This window comes from Acomys minous, assembly GCF_964271855.1.
Source record: "Acomys minous genome assembly, chromosome: 1".
Classification (NCBI taxonomy): domain Eukaryota; kingdom Metazoa; phylum Chordata; class Mammalia; order Rodentia; family Muridae; genus Acomys; species Acomys minous.
The window spans coordinates 65,883,748-65,908,244 of record NC_140483.1 but is presented as its reverse complement, the minus strand read 5'-3'; the positions used below and the strand labels follow the sequence as shown (position 1 = coordinate 65,908,244).

Below are 24,497 nucleotides of genomic sequence, written 5' to 3'. Positions count from 1 at the left end.
AAGTCCCTTCTTGGTAACCTGCTGTCCTTCCTCTGAGTGCCACCAGGTCTCCCCCTCCAGGGGACATGGTCAAAGTTGAGGCACCAGAGTATGTGAGAAAGTAATATCCCACTCTCCACTCTACTGTGGAGAGTGTTCTGTCCATTGGCTAGATCTGGGTAGGGGTTTAAGGTTTACTGCCTGTATTGTCCTTGGCTGGTGCCTTAGTTTGAGCGGGACCCCTGGGCCCAAATCTGCCTATCATAATGTTCATTGTTCACTTGGTGATATTTATGAACATAGGTGATAATGCATGTAATAAGTAGAAAACTCAAAAGTAACATATAAATAAAAGTTGAGAAAAACTGTATAATTTAACACATAATAAAAATATAAAACACCTGGCTGAGTGTGCCATCCTCTCCCATCCTCTGCATTCATACATGGAACACCCTTCATGACACTGGTTCTGAGAAGCAGAGCTCTGGACTGGAGGCTTCACTCTGTAAACTCCCAGGTACGTTATATGCTTGCCATCCCCCCTTAAGACCTCTTGGACATTAGGCCAGCCATGTCCATTTCTTACATTTCTTACACTCCTGAAAGTGAGTATGTGCTGATGCTAAAGCCTTAGTTATTTTAGAAATGTACTTCCACTCATTACCATGCTCAGCTCTTCCATTTCCGGAAGTTCTAAGCATTCAAACGATTCCCGTAGTCCTGCTGAAGAAGACAGATTAACTCCGATAGACAACCAAATGCACTTTGTTACTGAATAATTGATAACTGGGTAATTTGTTGTTAAAAGATGGTTTCTATTCAACATTTAGAAATTTGGGTTTAATATACTCATGTCTGTCAAACTATTAGGCAATTTCATGACTCTAAAATTGATAGAGCAATGCATGTGAAGGAGATCAATTTAGAAGACATCAATATCCATCCTGCTCTTAATTTCTATTGGTTTTCTTTTTAATGTCTAACTTAATTGAATGAGAACATATTATTGGTTATAAATTTAAATTTCCATTCCCATTTCATTTTGCATAATAACAAGGTAAACTTGTATTAATAAGTATATGCATATACAGCACACAATAAAATATTTCATTCTGTCCCCATGAACATTTGTCTGTATATCTAGCTGTGATCCCAGCAATCATCTTTCTACATTCTCTTTTCCAGGCAAGAAATATGGATGGCAATGTTCTTGTGTGGCATCCTGTAGTAGGCATCTATTTCAGTGGGGAGAACAGAGAAAATCCTTGTTGTTGATTTATCTTGATAGAGAAATAGTAGATCTTAGCACACAAAAACTACATGCCACAATAAAATAATTTTATTGGGAGATGTTATATGGTTAGGGTTGCAGGGGAGGTGACTTCAATAGATGATTTATGATGAAGTTTGAAAACTAGACAGGCCTCAGACAAGAGAAACTTGAAAGAATTTTGTTCCCCAAGAAGGGGACATGTGAATACTCTCTCTACTGGAGAGTAGTGATAATGGAAGGAAGAAAATAAATTTTAGGACAGTGTGTCATAGAACTGTGATGATTTTCAATTCTAACTGCTGCAGGCCATCCAAGGGTGTTGGTTATGATGTACAGGCTAGAAGGAACACACAACTTTGTTTCACTTGTGTGAATGGAAAGGGAGGGTGAGGAGCATATGGCTGGCATCCATGAGTATACTTCAGAACAGCCATTCAGCCAACCTATAGGTGAAGAGACTTGCAGGAGATTGAAAAGTTGACAGTTGGCCAATTTAAGAGCGACTGTGGTACCTGCAATCAGAGCCTCAACAGCATCTGTGAACTTAGAGAAGCCAGCTGACTGGAAAGTAAACTTTTAAATTGTAACAATGAACTGGACAGACAGGTGAAGGTAGCAAACAGTTACAGGAAGACCTGCTCAATAGCTAGATTGGCAAATACTACTAAAAAGAAAGGGATAGATAGAAGTGCAGTGTGAGGTTGCTTTAATACATTAGACAATGTGAAACCTGAACTTTGTGCTTCTGACCTCATTGAAGCTGAAATTTGGAAGTTTCAATATATTGGGAAAACGAAAACCAAGCACGTATATATGGCACTTAAAGAAGATGAGATATGATAGATATTGATTTACATTTAGAATTTTAGACATACCAAGATAGGAAAGATGTTCTCTTCAAGGTTGCCAAAAACAAATAGCTAAAACACTATGAATGTAACATTTATATAATTGTTTTATATATATATATATATACAATTGTCATATATATAAATACATTTGATTGTTCTATGGTTCTTCTTGCTGTAGGTAAGTTATTGTATATGTGTGTAATAATATAAATGTATATATAAAAATATAAAAATAAAGCAATATATAAGAATACTGTGAAAAATAAATCAAATCCAAGCCAACCTAGACACCCGATGTTTCACTTTGTGAAGACCAGTGATGGAGTTACTGATGAAAAGAAATAAGTCATACTGGGCTAACTAATTGTGTCTCCTTATGAATTTCTAGGGTAAGGCTGTGGAATATGGTATACAATATATATTAAGTATGTCTGCATATTATTATTTTATGTTTTTCTAAGGGACTATGAAGCCCAGGCTAGCTGGCTAGCTTTCAATGTGCTTTGTAATCCAGATTGGCTTTCACCTAGAGGGCCCTCCTCAGCTTCTGAAATGCATGGGGTATCATAACTGCCACCTCAAATAATGCAAAAGAATTACTTTGATAAAACAACCAAAGGCTTAAAGTCTTATTACTAAACTAATTTGTTTTGTTTTCTTTTCCATTTTCCTATGTGCATGTATGTGTGTATTTTTCTTATATGTGTATGTGTTTGTGTTATACATATATGTGTATATATACATATACACACATACATACATACACATAAACATACATACATTCACATTTAAGGAATATGTGCTATGGGTGAATTCTGCTCCATTAATGTTCATGTGAAGGGCTGTGGTTGACTTTAGGAATCATTCTCAGTTACTCTTGAACACTTGTCATTGTGGAAATCTCTCAATCAAATCCAGAGCACACTTCTACAGCTAGTCTCAATAGCGAGAATACTCCAGGGAGACTTATCTCTGCCTTCCTTACAAGTAGGCCACCATACCCATGGGGCACTGACATGGATTCTGGGAATTGATAATGGTCTTCATGCTTGCAATAGGAACTGTTCCAACCCATGAATTATCTTTCCAGACCCTTAAAATAACATTTTAGAGAAAGTTATATAACTAACAGGTGAGGAAAATATTCATAGTGGCCCACAAGTGACACAGGCCACCTATACTATACCTGTTTAGAGAGCCAGGTGTCAGACGTCATCTCATATTTCTGAAACAGAACAATTAACTCATGAAGCATCTAAGACCAACATGAACATTCACCCATGCAATCCTACACTCTTCTCTTCTGACCTTTAATCTCTCTTCAACTAGAGAAATACCTTCAGAGATCCATCCCATTGGCAACATTGATTTGAAATGGATGAAAAGTGGAGATGCCGCAATTGGTGAGGGCAACTTTCAAGAGCACATCACTAAGGTGGCAGAGGTGCTAGGTCTCTCTATGGTTCTGTTTGATGGTGTCCTTCAGAATTCAGTGAGCAGTCAGACCCTGTTTGATTGCATCCTTCAGAATTTAGTGGGTACATCAGACCCTGTTTTTCTCACTTGTAGACCTCATCTGGGAACAAAATTAGGTCTCCAGCAGAGCTGGGTAAACAGCCAGCAATAAAATTCAAAAATTGAAATTCTTTTATTTAATTCACTCTTATTCATAACCATTTTACCTCATTATTAGTCATTCACTGTTAAAGGAAAAATATCAAACCTATGACATGTCAGATTTGATTTTCCTCTGAAATATCTTGCAAATGGCCACAGCCAAGATCATTGTGAAAGCCAAATTTGTCCAATTAATCTCAAGTTAAGTAGATAAGATGTTTTAGATATATTGTTTTGTCATGACATGAAGCTCCTGTTTGTTGAAAAATACAAATATATATTTTAAAAGGACATTAAATTTAAAAAAAAACTAAGTGCACCATACATAGCCTTTCTCTACATGAGGAAAGGCTTACATCTAATTGTTCATATTATTTTTATATTTTTACATCATTTGTTAATTCTAAACATATATTACTATATACTTTACATTTAACCTCTTAAAATATTTATCATTAATCATGTGTATATACGTTTTATCTGCATGCGGGTATGTTGTCCTCAGAATCCAGAAAAAAGCATCAGGTACTTGGAGCTGGCCTTACATGGTTGTGAGTCTCCTACCATGGGTGCTGGGAACTGAACTCTAGTCCTCTGAAGGGGTAGTGAGCACTTGTAACTACTGAACCAGAATTCTGTCTCCAATTTCTTTTGTTTTTCAAGCATTTTCCCCCCAGTGATTCACTACATATGGCTCAATGCACACATCAGAACACATCTAAAGAAATTATTCCTTTAGCCCTCCATGTTCGTGGGAGCTATAGCCATTCTTCCTACCTAAGATATAAAATATTAATGACAACAGCTTATCAGTGTCATTCCTGGTTTCTTAAGACTCGGAGCAAAATTCCTATGTGCTGTCATTTTTCATATAATTTAAATGTACAGAAAATGAAACTTTTAAACTCAGACCCAGAATAAAATTACCAGTCTCAATAATGTTTTAAATAAATATACTGACAGACGTAAAGATGTGTAGCACTTTAAATTTTCCCCATGTTCATGCAATGAAAATACTCAGATTTTCCTTGCATAGACGAGGTCACAGGATTCTCTGGTTACGCCAGTTTTGCCTCCCACTTGCAAGGCAAGCACTGCTGCTGGCCTCCGCACTTCTATCAAGGACAAGCTTAAAATGCTTACACTGTCAGTTGAGTAACAACCTATCTAGAACAGTTTATCAAACGCACTAGGAAGTCTAGTCAATATACAATATAAGGAGACGGAGCACAATGGCTCAGGGGATGTTACCAATGAGACAAACGTAGCAAGTAAAGCATGACTCACATCCAATAAGTGATGGTAGCTTCAACTGCTTAGTTCCCCACTTAAGCTATTTATTCTATGACAATCTGTGGCCTGTTTAGGTTCCCTTTTGAAAAACTAAGACGTGTACTTCTGGAATGTTCACATGAAGAGAAACCACTAGCCTAGGCATCCTTAACTTCAGAGGTTTTGACGATTTTATTTATTTATGTATCTCTGAGATATGAAACATCAGGTTTTCCCATTTCTACTGGCTCCTGTAGAGGCTCCAAAAAGACCTTCTTCTCAGCCATTCCTTACAGAGTAGTTTGGTTGGTTGTAGGAAGCCAGAGAATTAAAACCATGCGTCATTTGATGGCATCAGGCTTTTTCTATGCCATTCTTTTGAGATTTATTCCTCTCTTGTTGCTGTGGCTGCTCTTGCTATTGTTCTTGTTTTGTTTTAATTGCACCAGGATTCTATTTCTATTCTTAGAAAACCGTGTTTATGAAGTGGTGTGTGTGTGTGTGTGTGTGTGTGTGTGTGTGTGTGTGTGTGTGTGTACAGCAAGCACTTTACACACAGAGCCACTTCCCCAACCCATGTAACTGCTTCTTTTCAAATCACTGGCTGGAATTCTATGAAATAGGTTAATATCACTCATGTTTTAACCGATTCTCTGTTAAAGGACTGAATCATATGGCATCTTTTGGCTACAGTAAATAAAAGTTTGCTAATGCTTTATTTTGCCTGCAAATCCTGTTATATCATTAATGGAACAATCAAGTAGGTATACATATAAGTGTACTATATTAAATATTTTATTATATATGCCTTGTTTGCATTTTTGTTTAATTTCAGTTGATCTTCAAAATATGTTTCAAAGGAATTGAGCCATTTTCAGTTTTACCTGGAAAGAAAACAAATTTTAATGTTTTGTCCCCTCATCCACAAATTGTTTGGCGTTGGGTTGCTGTTTTAGTTTAGTCAGTTTCCTGGTATGCACTGTTATCTCATTAAGATTTCAATCTGCATTTCTCTAATACCTAATAGGTCAAACACATTTTGTGAATTTATTATTTTTCTCATAAATATCTAGTCATATATTTTGTTGTACCAGTTGTCTGTTTTTCTGTACTGGTACATTGTGTTTACTGTGGTAGCTTGTGTGTGATGCATTTCAGAAAACAGTTTTATCATCTGTGGTTTTGTTAGCCATTTCCATAACAGTTCCAGATCAATTTCTGATTTTAATGAAGCTCACTTTTTTCCATTATTGGTGATTATTAGGGTTATTCAGTATAATAGAATTAATTATACCATTTTTCCTGCTTCTATGATCAAATGCCTGAAAAGAAGAGATTTATCTTAATAAACAGTTCATCACAGATTATAGTGAGAGATATAGTCCACTGTGGCTGGCAAGGCATGGGGCAGGACCAAGGCCCATTATGGTCATGGTCATACTTTACCCACAAGCAGGAGGCTGAGAATAAACAGAAGTGGGGCAGGCCTATCAACCTTCTGCCTACTAAAGATTTCACACACTTTCTAAATAGCATCACCAACTAGAAACAAAGTTCATACACATGAGCCTATGGGGAATATTTCATATTTAAACCACAAGTTAGGATACAGTCCATTCTTCCCTCTAGAAAATTTTATTATGTCACTTTGGATTTAGTGAAATTGACATTAGAACATCATTATAAAATAGTTGCCAAATAGTTTCTTTCCCTATGGTTGAACATTGTTTCACTTCCCCTATGAAGTAGGTGTCAACAGATGCCATAAATGATGGTCCATGTTCTGCAATTGTTGATAGTTTCCCTGCCTATGTAACTACCACCACTAAGAGTCCATAGATTTCTAGTTATTTTTGCAGTCAGGTTGTGCAATGGATCTAAATTTCTTCTTTTTAAGGACTGTTTTTAATTATTTATATCTATTGATTTCCCAATAAATTTATTTTTTTATGAGGTGTAAGTTGAGTGTGCATACTATGTCTGTGGGTGTCAAAGGACAATGTTCCTGAATGTCTTTTTTCCTTCCATCATATAGATCCTGACAATGAACTCTCCTGCCTGGCCCAACTGGGATACAGGACAAGGAATGTACAGAACAATAACAACAAAAGAATATTAAAAGATGTAAGTTAAAGAGGCAGATATATAAAGACAAACCTATCAGAATTACACCCTACTTCTTAACAGACACTATGAAAGCAAGAAGGGTCTGGACAGATGTCATGTAAACATTCAGAGACCACAGATATCACCCTAGAATACTCTATCCATCAAAACTTCCAATCATAATAGATGGAGAAAACAAGATATTCCATGACAAAAGCAAGTTTAAACAGAACCTAGCCATAAATCCATCCCTATAGAAGATATAGAAGTAATATACTACCCAGGAAGGCTAACTACACCCAGGTAAAATTAATAACCCCACATCCACAAGCCCAAAAGAAAGAAAAAAAAACCACACACACTCTACCAACAACAACATAAAAAATCACCCAACCAAGAACTAACAACCACTCGTCATTAATATATCTCAACATCAATGGCCTCAACTCTCCAGGAAAAAAACACAGGCTGACAGAATGGATGCAAAAACAAGACTCATCATTCTGTTGCATACAAGAAATACACCTCAGCAATAAAGACAGATAATACCTGAAAGTAAAGGCTTGGGAAATGCTATTTCAAGCAAACAAATACAAGAAGCAAGCTGGAGTAGACACTCTAGTATCTACTAAAATAGACTTTCAACAAAAACTAATGAAAAGAGATGAGGAAGGACACTTCATACTCATTAAAGGAAAAATACCCAAAGATGATGTCTCAATTTTGAACATCTACGCCACAAATGCAGAAGCACCCACATTTACAAAAGAAACTACTACCCACACATTAATAGTGAGAGACTTCAACACCCTACTCTCACCAATAGACATATCATTAAGAGAGAAATTAAGTGGAGAAACAATGCAACTAATCGAAGTCATGAATCAGATGGACCTAACTGATATCTACAGAACATTTCACCCCAAAACAAAAGAATACACCTTCTTCTCAGCACTTCATGGAACCTATACTTCATGATAAAACAAACCTCAACAGATACAAGTAAATTGAAGTAATCTCTTGTATCTTATCAGACCAGTATGGATTAAAGCTGGAACTCAACAACAGAAAAAACAGAAAGCCCCCAAAGTCATAGAAACAGAAGAACTCCTTACTCATTGACCTCTGTGCAAGGGATGAAATAAAAAGAGAATTAAAAACTTCCTAGAATTAAATGAAAATGAAGCACAATGTAGCTAAACTTGTGGGACACAAGGAGAGCAGTACTAAGGAAAGTTCATATCACTAAATACCTTTATAAATACATCGGAGAGATTCCCTTAGTAGCAACTTAACAACACACCTGAAAGCTCTAGAACAACAAAAAAAAGTAGATACACCCAAGAGGAGTAGATGGCTAGAAGTCATCAAAATCAGGACTGAAATAAATTAATTAGAAAAAAGTGTACAATTCAAAGAATCAACAAAACCAAGATCTGGCTCTTTCAGAGAATCAACAAGATAGACAAACCTTGAGCCAAACTAACTAAAAGACAGAGGGAAAGTATTCAAATCAACACAATCAGAAATGAAAAGGGAGACATAATTACAGACCAAGGAAATCCAAAGAACCATTAGGTCTCACTTCAAAAGACTATATGCCACAAAATTTAAAAATCTAAATGAAATGGATAGTTTTCTTGATACCTTCCAATTACTAAAATTGAATTAAGATCAGGTAAACAAATTAAATAGTCCTATATCTTCAAAGGAAATAGCAGCAGTCATCAAAAGGTTCCAAACACAACCCCTCCAAAATCTCAGGGCCTGATGGATTCAGAATTCTACCAGGCATTCAAAGAAAAGCTAATACCAATTCTTTACAAACCATTCCACAAAATAGAAATAGACTGAATGCTACCAAACTCATTCATTGAGGCCACAGTCTGCTTGAGACCTAAACCACAGAAAAACTCAACAAAGAGAGAGAATTTCAGATCAATTTCTCTTATGAATATTGATGCAAAACTATTCAATAAAACACTTGCGAACTTAATCCACAAAAACCTCAAAAATGCCATTTAACATGACCAAGTAGGCTTCATCCTAGGCATGCAAGTGGTAGATTAATATATGCAGATTGATCAATGTAATTCATTGTAGAAACAAACTGAAAGAAAAAAAAACACATGACCATGTTCTTAAATGACAAAAAATTATTTGACAAAATCCAATATCCATTTATGTTAAAAGTCTTAGAGAGAGAGAGAGGGATACAAGGCACACACATAAACATAGTAAAAGCCATACATAACAGGCATACAGCAAACATCAATACCTGAAGAAATACTTAAATCAATTCCACTGAAATCAGGAATGTGACTAGGCTGTCCACTCTCTCCATATCTCTTCAATATAGCACTTGATGTCCTAACTAGAGCAATGAGACAACTGAACAAGATCAAAGGGATGCAATTTAGAAAGGAAGAAGTCAAATTATCACTAGCCAGAGATGATATGATACTATACATAAGTGAACCCAAAAATTCTAGCAAGGAACTCCTACAGCTTATAAACACCTTCCCCCAAGTGGCTGGATACAAAATCAACTAAAAAACAACAACAAGAAAAAACAAAACAGTTGCTCTGCTGTATACCAATGACAAATGGACTGAGAATGGAATTAGGGAAACTACACCCTCTACAATAGCCACAAATAATATAAAGTATTTTGGTGTAACTCTAACCATGCAAATCAGACTTGTATTAAAAAAAAATGTCAAGTCTCCAAAGAAAGAAATTGAAGAAGATATCAGAAGATGGAAAGAGATCTCATGCTTGTAGATCAGGAGGATCAACATAGTAAAAAATGGCCATCTTACAAAAAGCAATCTACAGATTCAGTGCAATTCTCATCAAAATTCTTTAACAATTCTTTACAGCTATTTAAAGATCCATTCTCAGCTTCATATGGAAAAATAAAAAGCCAGACCAGCTAAAACAGTCCTGTATAATAAAAGATCTTCCGGAGGAATCTCCATCCCTCATCACAAACTGTACTATAGAGCAACAGTAATAAAAAGAAAATCCATGGTGCTGGTATAGAAATAGACTGATTGATCAGTGTGATTGAATTGAAGACCCAGAAATAAACCAACACACCTATGGGTATTTTATTTTTGACAAAGAAACCAAATCCGTACAGTGGAAAAAGATAGCATCTTCAACAAATGGTGCTGGTCTAACTGGATGTCTACATGCAGAAAAACACAAATAGATCCATACTTATCACCCTGTACAAAACTAAAGGCCAAGTGGGTTAAAGTACTCAACATAAAACCAAACATACTAAATTTGTTAGAAGACAGAGTGGTGAGGAACCTTGAACTCATTGGCACAGGAAACAACTTCCTGAACAGAACAACAACAGCTCAGGCTCTAAGGTCAGCAATTAATAAACAACACCTTTTGAAACTGAGGCACTTCTGTAAGGCAAAAGACACAGTCAAAAGACAAAACGACAGCCTACAAACTGGGAAAAGATCTTCACCAACCCTGTAACTGACCAAGGACTAACATCCAAAATATATAAAGAACACAAGAAATTAAACAGTAATAAACCAAATAACCCAATTTAAAAATGGGGTACATGGCTAAAAAGAGAATTCTCAACAGAGAAATACTGAATGGCTGAGAAACACTTAAAGAAACAATCAACGTCCTCAGTCACCAGGGAAATTCAAATAAAAAAGACCCTGAGATTCTATATTACACCTATCAAAATGGCTAAAATAAGAAACTCACGTGACGGCAGATGCTGGCGAGGATTTGGAGAAAGGGAACACTCCTCCATTGCTGGTGAGAGTGCATACTGTACAATCACTTTGGAAGTCAATCTGGAGCTTTCTCAGAAAATTGGGTATAGTGCTATCTTAAGACCCAGCTATACCACTCCTGGGCATTTACCCAAAAGATGCTCCACCATACAACAAGGACATTTGCTCAACTATCTCCGTAGCAGCTTTATTCATAATAGCCAGAATCTGGGAACAACCTAGATGTCCCTTAACTGAAGAATGGGTAAAGAAACTGTCATACTTTATACAGCAATCAAACACATAATGTAAACATTTAAATTATTGCCCTCCATTTCTTTGCCAAAGCCTTAAATGTCAAGTTCATTTAACCAATTTCATAGTTTACAGAAATTAATTTAAAATATTTAAATTCACAGCACTGTTACATTAAGTGGAAGAAGAACGATTTTTTTTGTCTACTTTTACTTATTCTAGGGAAGGAAACACACAATAATGATAATAGGAGGTATTCTGAAAAGTGTCCATACCTAAAGAAAATGGAAAGGATACTTTCAGTATGTCAAGCCAAAGACAAGATATGGACAGCAATTCTCAGCTGAAAAGAGATCTATAAGGTTTAAACACTTTGTGCAGTGGGTTTGTATTCATTAATTCCTTTAAGAACTTAGTGTTTTCTCCTTTACTTATTCTTCATATCACTCACTTCAAAATTTGAAAGACTTAAAGGCATAGGTTAAATTGTATACTTTTGTTAATTATTTTATACGTATATGTTTGTAGTACGTATGTGTTCATGTTCACATATATATGTGTGTGTACAAGCATGTAGAAGCCAAAGGATGACATTAAGTACCTTAATTATTCTCTATGTTACATATTGAGGCAGGGTCTCTAGCTGATCCTGGAACTCAGCAATTCAGTAAGTGTATCCAGCCAACTTTCCCTTCTAATGCCCTGTCTCCACCTCCCAAATGCTAAGATTAAAATGGGCTAACCACACTTGTCGATAAGTTACATGCGTACTCAGGTATGTGAGACTGTGTGGAAAGTACCTTATCCTCTGATACACTTCCTCAGCCACAAAAGTATAGACATTAAGTATTCATCCCCTTTCCTACTATTTTTAATATATTTTATTAATTTATTCATATTACATCTCAATTGTTATCCCATCCCTTGTATCCTCCCAATCCTCTCTCCCTCCCATTTTCCCCTTATTCCCCTCCCCTATGACTGTGACTGAGAGGGACCTCTTCCCCCTGTATATGCTCATAGGGTATCAAGTCTCTTCTTGGTACCCTGCTATCCTTCCTCTGAGTGCCACCAGGCCTCCCCACGCAGGGGACATGGTCAAATATAGGGCACCAGAGTTCATGTGAAAGTCAGACCCCACTCTCCACTCAATTTTTGGAAGTAAAAAAAATTTAAAGTTTTTCTATGAAACTTTAACAAAGCTGACTTCCACAGTAATGACTCCTAACTATTTTACCTTACACAAAAGATAGAAATAAGTTAAACTTACCCTACTGCATGCCCCAGTGGTGGACTCACACACTGTGAGGATAGAGATGTTTTGAGGCCGATTCAACCATCTGACCACTGTCCTGGTGTTGCTCACCCACTTAACCATGGTGATGTAATATTCTCTAGTTTGGAAACAAAAATCACAGTTTATGATTAGAGCTTGAGAATCAGTACACTATTAGGAAGAGCCATGTGTTGTTTTATGTGCAACAAGTGAAACATTATAAGGCTGTTATATTATGTGTACATATATAAACAGACATGTGCACATGTTTGTGCTTAAATATTCACATATACAATTTCAAATAAATGTGAAGTGAAGATATAAATATCTGTAAAAATATAAAGAAGATAGGGGAAACATTTAAGAATGAATGGTTTACCAGAAAAGCAATTTTTGGAAAAATATAAACCAGTGGACACTTGACTTTTCTGAAAAAAAAAAGTTTATTGTTTGGGATTAGTCTGTGATAAACTATATAATTTTAACACTACACTATACTTCATTAAAAGAACAGTTGATACCTAGTAAAAATGCAAAACTTAAATCTTGCCTTGATGGTTATTCCTTCTGCACAACATGCATGTTTTCTCTCATATGTGAAGTCTTGGGCTACAGAAGTATTAATTCTATGTGTGATGTTTAATCTTCTTGTCAACTAGACCGTACTTTAGAATAACATAGGAGACATTGTCTCAAGACATACTTGTGAGAGGGGGCTTCCATTTTATAAGTTGCAAGCTGAATAAAAGAAGAAAGTGAGCTGAGCTCCAGCATTCACTTCCCTGTATTTGCTAACAGGATACAATGTACTTCATGCTCCAGCTGCCATTGATTACCCTGCAAGGTGGACTGTATCCTTCCACTGTGGGCCCAAATAGGCCCCACCTTCCTTTAATTGCTCTTATTTTTTTTATCACCACAACATGAAAAGTAATTAATACAATTAATACAATGGAGTTTCTTTTCCTCAGTTTGGATTAGGAACTGGTTCCAATCTATTAGACATATTTTTATAACATTGTTACTCATCTTGTTTCAAACATTTAAAAATGAAAAAGAAATCAAATGGAAGTATCTGACTAGATATTAAATTTTTAGCATAGAAAGAATGTTAATTACTGGTATAATTATTTCCTCAAAGTGATGGGAGATTGTTATAAATACATAACATAATGGTATTTATGACATATTTTGATATTATGTTTGGGGATTAACATAATGTATCATGAAACTCTGAGCCCCACACCACTAAGCCCAGTCATCATAGTTTGATATATGATAAAAAGGAAAAGCAACCACCTTTCTAGATACTCGTCCCATACCATAACAGAAGAGTTAACATTAAAACCAACTTTAAAAGTGCCATCTGTGCTTGTTTTGTTAAAAGTGCCGTTTAAAGGCTGCAAAGCTATTCTAGTAGTTAAGAGCACTTGTTGCATTATCCCAGAGATAGGATTTCAGTGTGCAGCACTCTCAAGGGGCAGCTCCCAGTCCCCCATCTCTGGGATCTAATGCCCTCTTCTGCCCTGTAAGTGCACTGCACTCATGTGGCATATATACACTCATTGATATTCATCCACACAGAAATAAATAAAATAAAATAAAACTAATGTTTGTATGAGATAGTAAAAGTATCATTTTATAGATAGTAAAACCTGATACAAACCTTTTGTCCCAGGACAACTCTGGCCAAGAGATCTAGACACAAGAATCTCACAATTTTTGCATGTATTTCTGAATAGCTACAGTTTCGCTCTAAAAATATCTGTTACCTTATCAACGTGAAGATGTCAGCAGAAGGATAAGTATACCTTGCCACTGAGTGATGTCTGACATATTGCCTTTTCAAAACATTTGGTAGCTTTCACAAGATGCTGAGCCCTGTTTACAAATTGCCAAGAAACTCATAGAAAACAAAGAAACAAAGAAAAAACACGTGCTCTCTGCAGTTAACTGGGTACCCTTGAATCGCATGCTCAGCTGGTCTGGATATATTCTCTGACCAATTCACTGTTCCAGGGGGTCCTAGTAGGAAGAGTGTCTTGGTAAACTTTCAGTGTTTTGCTTCAACAAATTTATTTTCAAAATGCAATAATATTTAGCAGTATGACCACTAAAACACCGAAAGGGCCTGGAGTGTTTTGGGGATGGAGGTATAAACTACTTGTCAAACAAACACAGGAAGGGAGTTCAAATCACTTACACAGAAACAATGGAACACACATAGATACACAAGCAAAAATGTAATCATCAACCTTTGGTGGATTACATACAAATTCAGCCTTGAGATAAAGGATTTGTGTGCCCCATATACAAACAGAAAAAGGTTGACTTGTAACAACTCAAATATTCCTGAATGGCAGATATAAAAGTCTAAGGTTGTACTAAAATTATTATGAATGTTGTATATGTGACACATTTTCTTTATCTATCATTTAGTTGAGGGACATCTATGTTGTTTCCAGTTTCTGGCTATTACAAGTAGAGAGCCTATGAACATTGTGAAGCCAGTGTCTGTGTGATATGGCGGAGTATCTTTTGTGTATTCGCCAATGAGTGGTTTATCTGTGTCTAAAAAAGTATTCTCAATTTTCTGAGAATGCCCCTGGTTGATTTCCACAGAAGTTGTACAAGTTTGCACTCTACCAGCAATGGAGAAGTGTTCTCCTTTCTCCAAAACTGCACCAGCATGTGCTGTCACTTGAGCTTTGGATGATAGACATTGGGACAGGTGTAAGATGGAATCTCAGGGTCATTTTGATTACCATTTTCCTGATGACTAAGGATGCTGAGCATTTCTTAAAGTGCTTCTTGGGCATTCAAGATTCCACTGTTGAAAATTCTCTGTTTAGCTCTGTACCTCATTTTTATTTAGGCTATTTGGTTTGTTGGTGTCCGATTTCTGGAGTTCTTTAGTTTGGATACCAGTCCTCTGTTAAATGTAGGTTTGACGAAGATCTTTTTCCATTCTATTTGCTGCCTTTTGTTCTATTGACAGTGTCCTTTGCCTTACAGATACTTTTCAGTTTCATAAGGTTCCATTTATTAATTGTTTTCTATATGCAAACATCAAGTGTGAGGAAAGAGCAAATGAAGGACTCACCCTACTTGAGACTCGTTCCATGTGAAAGAACCAACCCCTGACACTATTAGTGTTACTCTGCTCTGCTTGTAGACTGGAGCCTAGCATAACTCCTCTGAGAGGCTTCACCCACAGCTGATGGAAACAGATGCAGAAAACCACAGCCAAACATTAGACAGAGCTGAGGGAGTCCAATGGAAGAGTTGAAGGGGATGATTGAGGGAGCCAGAGAGGTCAAGGACTCGACAAGAAGACCTACAAAGTCAACTAACTTGGGCACATGGGGGCTTACAGGGACTGAACCACAAGCCAAAGAGCACACATGGACTGCTCCTAGTCCCTCTGCATATATGTAGTGGATGTGCTGCTTCGTCTTCATATGGATACCCCAACTACTGGAGTGTGGCATTCTCTTACTCTGATGCCTCCCTTTGGATCAACTTCCCCTAACTTGGATTCCTTGTGTGGTCTCAGAAGGAGAGGATGTGCCTAGTTCTGCAGCGAATTAATGTTCTAGGGCAGGTTGGTACCCATCAGGGCTGTGCCCCTTCTTTGAGGAGAAAGACAGGGGAGAATGGGAGAGATGTTTATGAGGGAGGATTAGGAGAGAAAAAGGAGGCTATAACCAGGATGTAATATGAATAAATTAATAAATTAAAAACAAAAATATGAATACTGTAAGGATTTATGAGTTTTTCTCTAAACCGTATTAAAGTAAACATGAAATTTGGAAGTATTTATCAGTGAATATAAAGAAAATCAGTGTCCACAGCTCTGGAAAGAAGGTCTATATTGGTAAACTGATATTTAGACTACAGAAAAAAAAAGTCTCAAGTGCCTGACCAGAATAGTATGGGGCAAATTAAAATGTGAAAATAACAAGAATGAGTTTTAAAATTAAAAACAAAACACCAGAATTTAAGTATTTGTCTGAAAATGCTCTTAGAAAAATCTTTGCAAACCCTTCACAGAAAACAATCTACCTTAATGCACTGCATATTCTGGATTATAGTGACTACCAAAAGATTTGCTATTTGGAGAACAATTCAAATTCTAACAGCAGATTCCTGGTAATTGGTGTTTTAAATTTAGATGTAAAAATTTTAAGATAATGTAATTTTTTGTAATCAAACATTTATATTGATCTTCCATTAAATGACCTAGTTACTTATACATGCTACTTCATGCATACAAAAATGTATTCTGATATGAAATATCTTATTATATTCCTTATTTATATCTAAGCATCACTTTCTACTTGGGATCTAAAATCTGAATGGTGATAACTGTTTCTAAAAACAAATTTTCAATTTTAGAAGTAACAGTTTCCAAATATTGAAACATTCCATTAAGTTAATGTAAGTACATAACATGGGTGTTACAGCAGAGGCATTATATAGTCATTTAGGAATCGAGGAACTACAGGTGTACTAGCTGAATTATCAATCCTTGTTCTACACTTTGTTGATCCCAGCATCCCAGATGCACATCTCACTTTGATTTCTAGGACACACTCGGTTAGCTCATAAACATAGGCTGAGTCATAGAGGCAGAGAGAAGCAGGTTAAAGGGACATTACTCTAGTCATTAGAGATTTTCGTTCATTGTGTGTCCTGGCTCAGGACATCGATTGTCTAAAGGGTATGTGTAATGGAATTAGAATATCACTTCAATATGGGTGTGTTAGCCATCAACTGTGTTGCCTGTCTTTCTGCCTTCTTTCCTTCCTTCCTTCCTTCCTTCCTTCCTTCCTTCCTTCTTCCTTCCTTCCTTCGTGTGTGTGTGTGTGTGTGTGTGTGTAAGGTTTTATAAGTATGTCAAGGGACAGAGAGAAACCTCCACTGTCCTTATTCATTCTCTCCTCTTTTTTTAAAAGATTTATTTATTTATTACATATACAGTGTTCTGCTGGGAGGTACACCTGAAGGTCCGAACAGGGCACCAGAACTCATTATAAATGATTGTGAGCCACCATGTGATTGCTGGGAATTGAACTCAGGACCTCTGGAAGAGCCGGTGGTTTTCTTGACTGCTGAGACATTTCTCCAGCCCATCATTCTCTCCTCCTTATTTATTGGCCACAAGGTTTCTAAGTAGCTTAGGGGCACCCCAATTCAATCATACTACCCAGAGAGCCCATGGGATCTGCATATTTCTGCCTTAACAGTACTAAGATTATAAATATGAGCCACCCTGCATATATATCTGAGTTCTGAGAACCAAACTCATGACTTCCATACTGTACAACAAATACTTTATTGACTGAGCCATCTCCCTAGCCTTCCAGTTGTGTTGTCATTGGCTTACTGTGTAATCACTGCTGTGTTTTCCCAATGTATCTTTTCATCATCGATACATGCTGTTCTCTTCTAGAGAACACAGAAATTCTACCTCAATGGTACCATAATGGTCCTCTAACATACTCAGAAATGTGTCCTGCTAAGACCTATGTTAAGATTATACATCACTTTAATGAAAGGTCCCCAATTGTCAATTCTGAACCACTTTACGTTTTTCCATTAAATGTACATAAAGTACTCTGTAATTGGATGAAATGGTCTTATCTCATAGGACTTGTGCTACCAAGTGATGCTGAGATTCTATCACACACATTCTTTCTCTCTGGGTTTAATCTTCTCCACTCATTAGAAAAATAAGTTTATGTTAGATAATTAAAATGAGTCTTTAATCAGAAGCATTACATAAATTCTATTTTTATAATCACAACTTCCATATACACATCACAGTGTATTATCTGTAAATATGCCCAACTGTGATTAAATTTCAACAACCAGACACTTTTGGTTGACTATAGAAATTATCAAGACAAATATTAAGCTTAGCCCCATCTCACCCAGCATAGTGTGGATTATGCTACACACACACACACACACACACACACACACACACACACACACACCCCACACACGGAGAGTGTATGGATTATGCTATACACACATATATGCAGTGTTAACAATGCTGTACACATACACATGTATCTGTGCTATAAACAACTTCCCCAATAAATGAGATGTTTGATGAATTGAAAAGGACATGAGATAGGTGTACTGCCAATGAACAGTGACATCGGTCTTCAAGATTAGCTTTGGGATTCATCTCTAGGGCCTCAGTGAACTGAATGAAGGTCCTTAAAAATTTGAGATATTTAGTACTTCAATGTATTAGTGCTTGTGTGGGTGGTGCTGAAGACGTTTCCAATATTAAATTTAAGGTTTGCACATATATAATATATCCCTTTTCTCCTGATAGAGTCATTCATGTGTGTGTCTTTGGGGATGGGGATCAGAGGACAGCTTGAGATGCCATTCATCTCTCTTTACATTCAGTGTTTAGAATAGGGTTCCTTGCTGTACATCACGGTGGCCTCTGGGCTGGTTGGCCCATGAGCTTCCAGTTACTCTCCTGTGTCTGGCTCCCATGTCCCCACGGGTGCCCTGAAACTACAAGTACACAGTGCTAATTCGATCCCTATGTGTGCTCTGGGATCTAACACTGTCCTCATTAGACTTACATACTGAACCATCTGCCTCCATCCTTTTCTAATGTTATAAATATACAGGCGCAAACAAATCATACTTCATCCAACTGTTCTGCTTGCAGGAGAACACCAAAATGGTAAAGCAAACTATACTTATATTATGTATAATGCAGTCTTCTAGTATTGTTTGTTTGTTTGTTTTTGTTTTGTTTTGTTTTAAACCAGTGCTCATGTAGCCCAGGGTGGCCTGGAACTCCCTATGTTGCTGAAGATGAGCTTGAACTTATGATCCTCCCCATTCCCTTTCTCAGGGTCTGGGAATGCAGGTAGGTCCCACCATTTCTAATTAATGCCATGCTAGGGATCTATAAAATCCAGGGCTTAGCACATGCCAGGCAGTCACTCCACCCTCTGAACAGCAGCGCCAGTCCCTGATCACACCCTTCTAAAAAGCACCATTTAAAAGGAATGAAACAACTGTTCTCTAGGAGAAAATCCAGCGGAAAATTAACCTCTGTCTTCATATCCTTCAAATATCCAGCCAAAGGCTCAATCATAGGTATCTTTCGTCATTTTGTGGTACCGCTAATCACCTTGGAACTAAACACTTCTTGAGAGGAGCCAGACATCCAGAATGACTTCATTCCCAAGTGATGGAGGCAACCTCAGCTTCATTTTCAAGTGGAATTGTGGCACTGATCACATCATACTCTAAATTGCAACAAAATGATAATTGGACGGGAAGTATCTACTCGCCCCTTAAAAATGGAATTGAAATTGCCTACCTTGATTTAAAAATGTCGGGTGGCATCAGCTCCAAAGTGTGAGTGGGTCCATACAGGTTTACAACATATAACTTCACTGTTGGGTTCACTTGACCTGCCTTTGAGAAAATGAAAGCTGTAATATGTAATTTATAAACATTAGACTATATTAAAACAAAGAAATAAAAAGAAATTTCAACTTGTTTACTATCTCTCTCTGTGTGTCTCTCTGCTCTGTCTCTGTCTCTGTGTCTCTGTCTCTGTCTCTCTCTGTCTCTTTGTCTCTCCCTCTCTCTCTCTGTCTGTGTGTGTGTGTGTGTGTGTGTGTGTGTGTGTGTGTGTGTGTGTGTGTGTTTTCCCTTTACTGGGGATAAAAAGTTCAATTACTCTAAAATAGAAATGATTTTTAAATTCAACCACTTGATTACTTTCTATTGTTTTTGCAGATTGCTGCTTCTGGAGCATTTTAGTCAGACAATTAAAGGTTATGGGAAATTAGGGGGGCTTTATTCATTAGGCGATGCTGTTATGCTCCTTTTGCAGAGCTGTAGAAGGGCTGGTCATGCAAAAACATGAGTAGGAAAGATGGGGGACTGAAAGGAAATGAAGAGAGGGCAGAGGGATAGGGAATAGGATATGGAAAGAGAGAGGTAAAAGAATGGAACAGGAAAGAAAAAGAGAGGGGAAAGGAAAGCAGAAAGAAAGCAAACCCCACTCCCAAGGATTGTAGAATCCTACCCCTAGCAGACTGCTGTAACTTGTTCTCCAACCTACACTTGTGTGCCAACACACAAATAAATACATACAATTTAAAGATAAATGCGTAAATATTAGAAAACCATCCACATGCATCAGCTAGAACATGTTTAAAATTCCGAGAGCCTAACGAATTCCATTGCATCAATGTGCCCTGTCTTTTTCTTTAAGCTTTACTGATTACTAAATGGATGACTCATATATTTAAATGACCCTTGAGAGGCGCAGAAACAATCCTCTCTGAGTTTGTGGCAGGAAGAGTAGAAATGCATGTATAATTTGGTTTCAGTTAATCAAAATTCCATTAAGGGAACAATAACTACCAAGCATGGCGGCCGGTACACTTCTGGTTTTTAACGTGTTCTAAAGGCTCATGACCCAGGTTTGTCACTAAGTGTGCCCACGTCAGTACAAAGAGTACTCTCATCATTTTCTGGATGAAAATAGAGATGGTAAAGGGAACTAACTAATACTAAGAGATCTGGAAGTAAACACATATGCTCACTGGGCTCCGTTAACTCCCAGGCAATGATGAACAAATGGCTGCCAAATACTGTGTAAACCAGAGAGAGGAATGATGGTGAACTCTCTCGAACAAGCCTCAAACAAAGTGCATAGGGAAATGGAAGAGTGATCCCATGCTGGGGCAGTGCAGATTGCTCAGTGGTTAGATAACTTGCCATGATGAATACTTGAGTTCAGCTCTCCAACGCCTAGGTCGAGAGGTGGTGGGTCTAATGCTCATCTCTCCCTGCCACGGATTCTGAGATGCTGTTTCTGTGCCTCTCAAGCATCATTAAAGTATATGGGTCACACATTTACTAATCAGTAAAATGTCAAGAGAAAGACTGGGCACATGAATTAACTGGAACTCCAGGCACAGAAAGTGTAAAATGGCTCCCTGAGAAACCTTGTTATCAAGACTAGCCATATCGGTGAGCTTGGGTTTGAATGGGAGACCCTCCATCAATGAGTAAGGTGAAAGGACGATTTAAGACGCTTCCTGACATTAACCTTAGGCCTCCACACACATGCACACATACGCGTTCACAAACATGCAAAAAACAAAAGAATTCAATGACTGCTAAAAAGCATTGATGGAGATCATAATTCGTTTACGTTTTCTGTTCGGTTATTTCTCTAGCTAGATCAAGTGAGTTAAAATGTAAACCTTGCCCTATGATGTAACTTGACAATGTGGACTCTTCATTGCCAGCAGCACCAATCTATATCATCTGAGGTCTTGGAAACACAAATGCCTGGTCACAAGGTCACAGACCTAGAATCAGAATCTCCAGGTGTGGAACTCCATATCTGTGTTTTAACTAGTTTCAAGCGATCAGGGAACAGTTTGATAAAGCACGGTTCCATATATGTATCTATTCGCCACCTATTACCTACTATATCATGTGTCATCTTTATCATATATCATATAGTCATCACCTATTTGTCATTTATTGTCTAACATCACTTATCAATTATATCTATTCATCATTACCCATTTTTTGATCTTTTATCTCTAGCACTCATTTATTATTTATATGTCAATTACCAGTCATCTGGCTTATATATATGGTAGATATCATCTGTATCTCTATCATCTCTTGTCAATCCGTCATTTATGTTCTATCTACCTATTTATCATCTATTTAATCTTCTATCTATAACCTCTCAGTCCCATTATATAATACCTCTCACTTATCTTCTGACGTCTATTTTCCATCTATCTAGTCTCTATCTATCACACATAGTCTATCTGTGTTAGCGTTACCACTGCTGCGATGAAATAGTAGGACCAAAAACAACTTGAGGAGAAAATGTTTTATAAGAAACTATGAGTGAAAAAACAGTTCCTGATTGAAAGCACCGAAGACAGGAATTCACGCAGGGCAGGAACCAGGAGGCAGGAGCTGATGTAGAGGATACAGAGGGGTGCTGCTTATTTCCTTGCTTGGGGTGCCCACCTGCCCTGGAATCGTATTACCTACACATGGTTAGGACCTCCTCTATCAATCCCTAATTAGGAAAACGCACTACAGGCTTGCCTACAGTCCAGTCTTATGTGGGTCCCTCTTCTCAGATGACTCTAGCTTATGTCATGTTTCCACAAAACTATTTATCACACTATCGTCATTTCTCTGTCATCTATCTTCTGTTATGAAGCTATCAGTTGTGTTCTAGAGTCTTTTCTATCACCTATCTCTATCCAGCATATATCCAGCATATATGGTGCTTCATTTCTCTGTGAACTACTATCTACTATCTACTCTATCTATCTATGAACCTATGTATGTATGCATGTATCATCTATTTACCTATCTATCATCTATTATCTATCTATCTATCTATCTATCTATCCATCTATGAATCTATGTATGCATGTATCATCTATCTACCCATCTATCATCTATTATCTATCTACTATCTATCATCTATGTATGTATGTATGTATGTATGTATGTATGTATGTATGTATGTATGTATCTATCATCTATCTACCTACATACCTATCATGTATGTATGTATGTATGTATGTATGTATGTATGTATCTATCTATCTATCTATCTATCATCTCTCATCTGTCTATCATCCATCATCTATCCATAAATCTGCCTCTCATCTTTCTAACTAAGCACACCTGACTAGGTGTCAGAAGATAGTTTTCATGAGACGTGGTGCAGAGGGCCTGAAGTTTACCTATAGCACAAGGTTGACATGAACAGTGCAGGTGGCTGGAGCATGTTTTGAGATGTGGATTATCTACATCTTTGAGTCAACAAATCTGTGTTCAACAATGTCTCTGATATAATGTTCCATAAGTATATGATTAAAATTGTAACACAGAATTTACTTGATTTTCAAAACTGAGACAGATATGTACCTGAGAACATGTCAGAAAGCATAGTTTGTGAGAGAAATATTTTCTTTCTGTGAATAAAATGTCATAGTTTTGTTATAATAAGTAACAAAGAGATGACGAAACTATCTAAAAGAGGAAACAGCTATAGACTAGAACAACTGATGGCTTTATGATATAATTCTTACCCAGTTAAAAATTTATGCTTATATTTTTATAATTTAATACACTAACTAGAAACATAAGGCATTAAGTTGGATTGGATTTTCCCCAGAACTCTTATCAATAGTTTATGATTTACTTGCCAAAGACATATAGATGCTGATCATTTCTTTAAGGGACTCTGCAACTGAAACTGTAAATTTGCACCTGTGCAGGATGAAGGATCTCCGAATCACCTTCCATGGGAATGCAAATTAAAAACTATACACAGCAGGCTACCAAGATGAGACTTGATAGCCTGTGACCATAAAGTGGAGGAGAAGATCCCCCTCAGTCATGGACCTAAAGGAGGGGAATAGGGTGGGTGTGGGAGGGAGAGAAGAAAGGGAGGATACAAGTGATGGGATAACAGTTGAGTTGTAATCTGACTAAATTAATTAATAAAAACGAAATAAATAGAAAAGCAATTCAACAAAAATTCAAATGCAAAAAATAAAAAATAAAAACTGTACACAGGAGGCCATTTTTATATCAAGGCACCTCAGCAAAGCATCAGGCTGCCTCCCAAATTTGGCTATTCAGCATTTCATAACCTCAGTTACAATTTTACTTTTCCATGGAGTTTGGAATTAGGCAAATCCAGTGAGTTCATTTTCACCTTTTAATATTGGACTCATTGAGAGAGTGTGCAAATTAGAGAGCTCATCTCTTCGCTTTCAATAGTCCCATTTGCCACAAAGACAGCAAATCCACAGAATCCCTTCCTCCATGCTTCTGAAATGCAAGCCTCAATAATAATTAACCTTGTTTTACTGGCAACTAAATTGTCATTAAACGAGATAATGTTTTAATTAAGAAGATTAACCTGAGGTTACAGAGAGAGAACTCTGCATCTCCTTTGTGCTGAGTTGCTAATGATAGGGTACTTTATGAGCACCAAATCGTGCTGAATTAAATAAAATCCAAATATATTTGTTTGGTGTAAGTGTTTC

General features: G+C 37.0%; 1 protein-coding gene across 3 annotated transcripts in view; it reads right to left on the bottom strand.

Annotated features, from left to right (window-relative positions):
* Positions 1–24,497, bottom strand: part of DPP10 (dipeptidyl peptidase like 10) — a 1,517,748-nt gene that overhangs the window by 66,902 nt on the left and 1,426,349 nt on the right. For all 3 annotated transcript variants that reach the window (XM_084793012.1, XM_084793011.1, XM_084793013.1), the window contains exons 10-12: positions 19,751–19,848; positions 12,379–12,502; positions 3,290–3,328 (exon numbers count right to left, since the gene is read on the bottom strand). In XM_084793012.1, the coding sequence (XP_084649138.1) occupies positions 3,290–3,328; positions 12,379–12,502; positions 19,751–19,848 (261 nt within the window). The remainder of the gene's footprint in view (positions 1–3,289; positions 3,329–12,378; positions 12,503–19,750; positions 19,849–24,497) is intronic.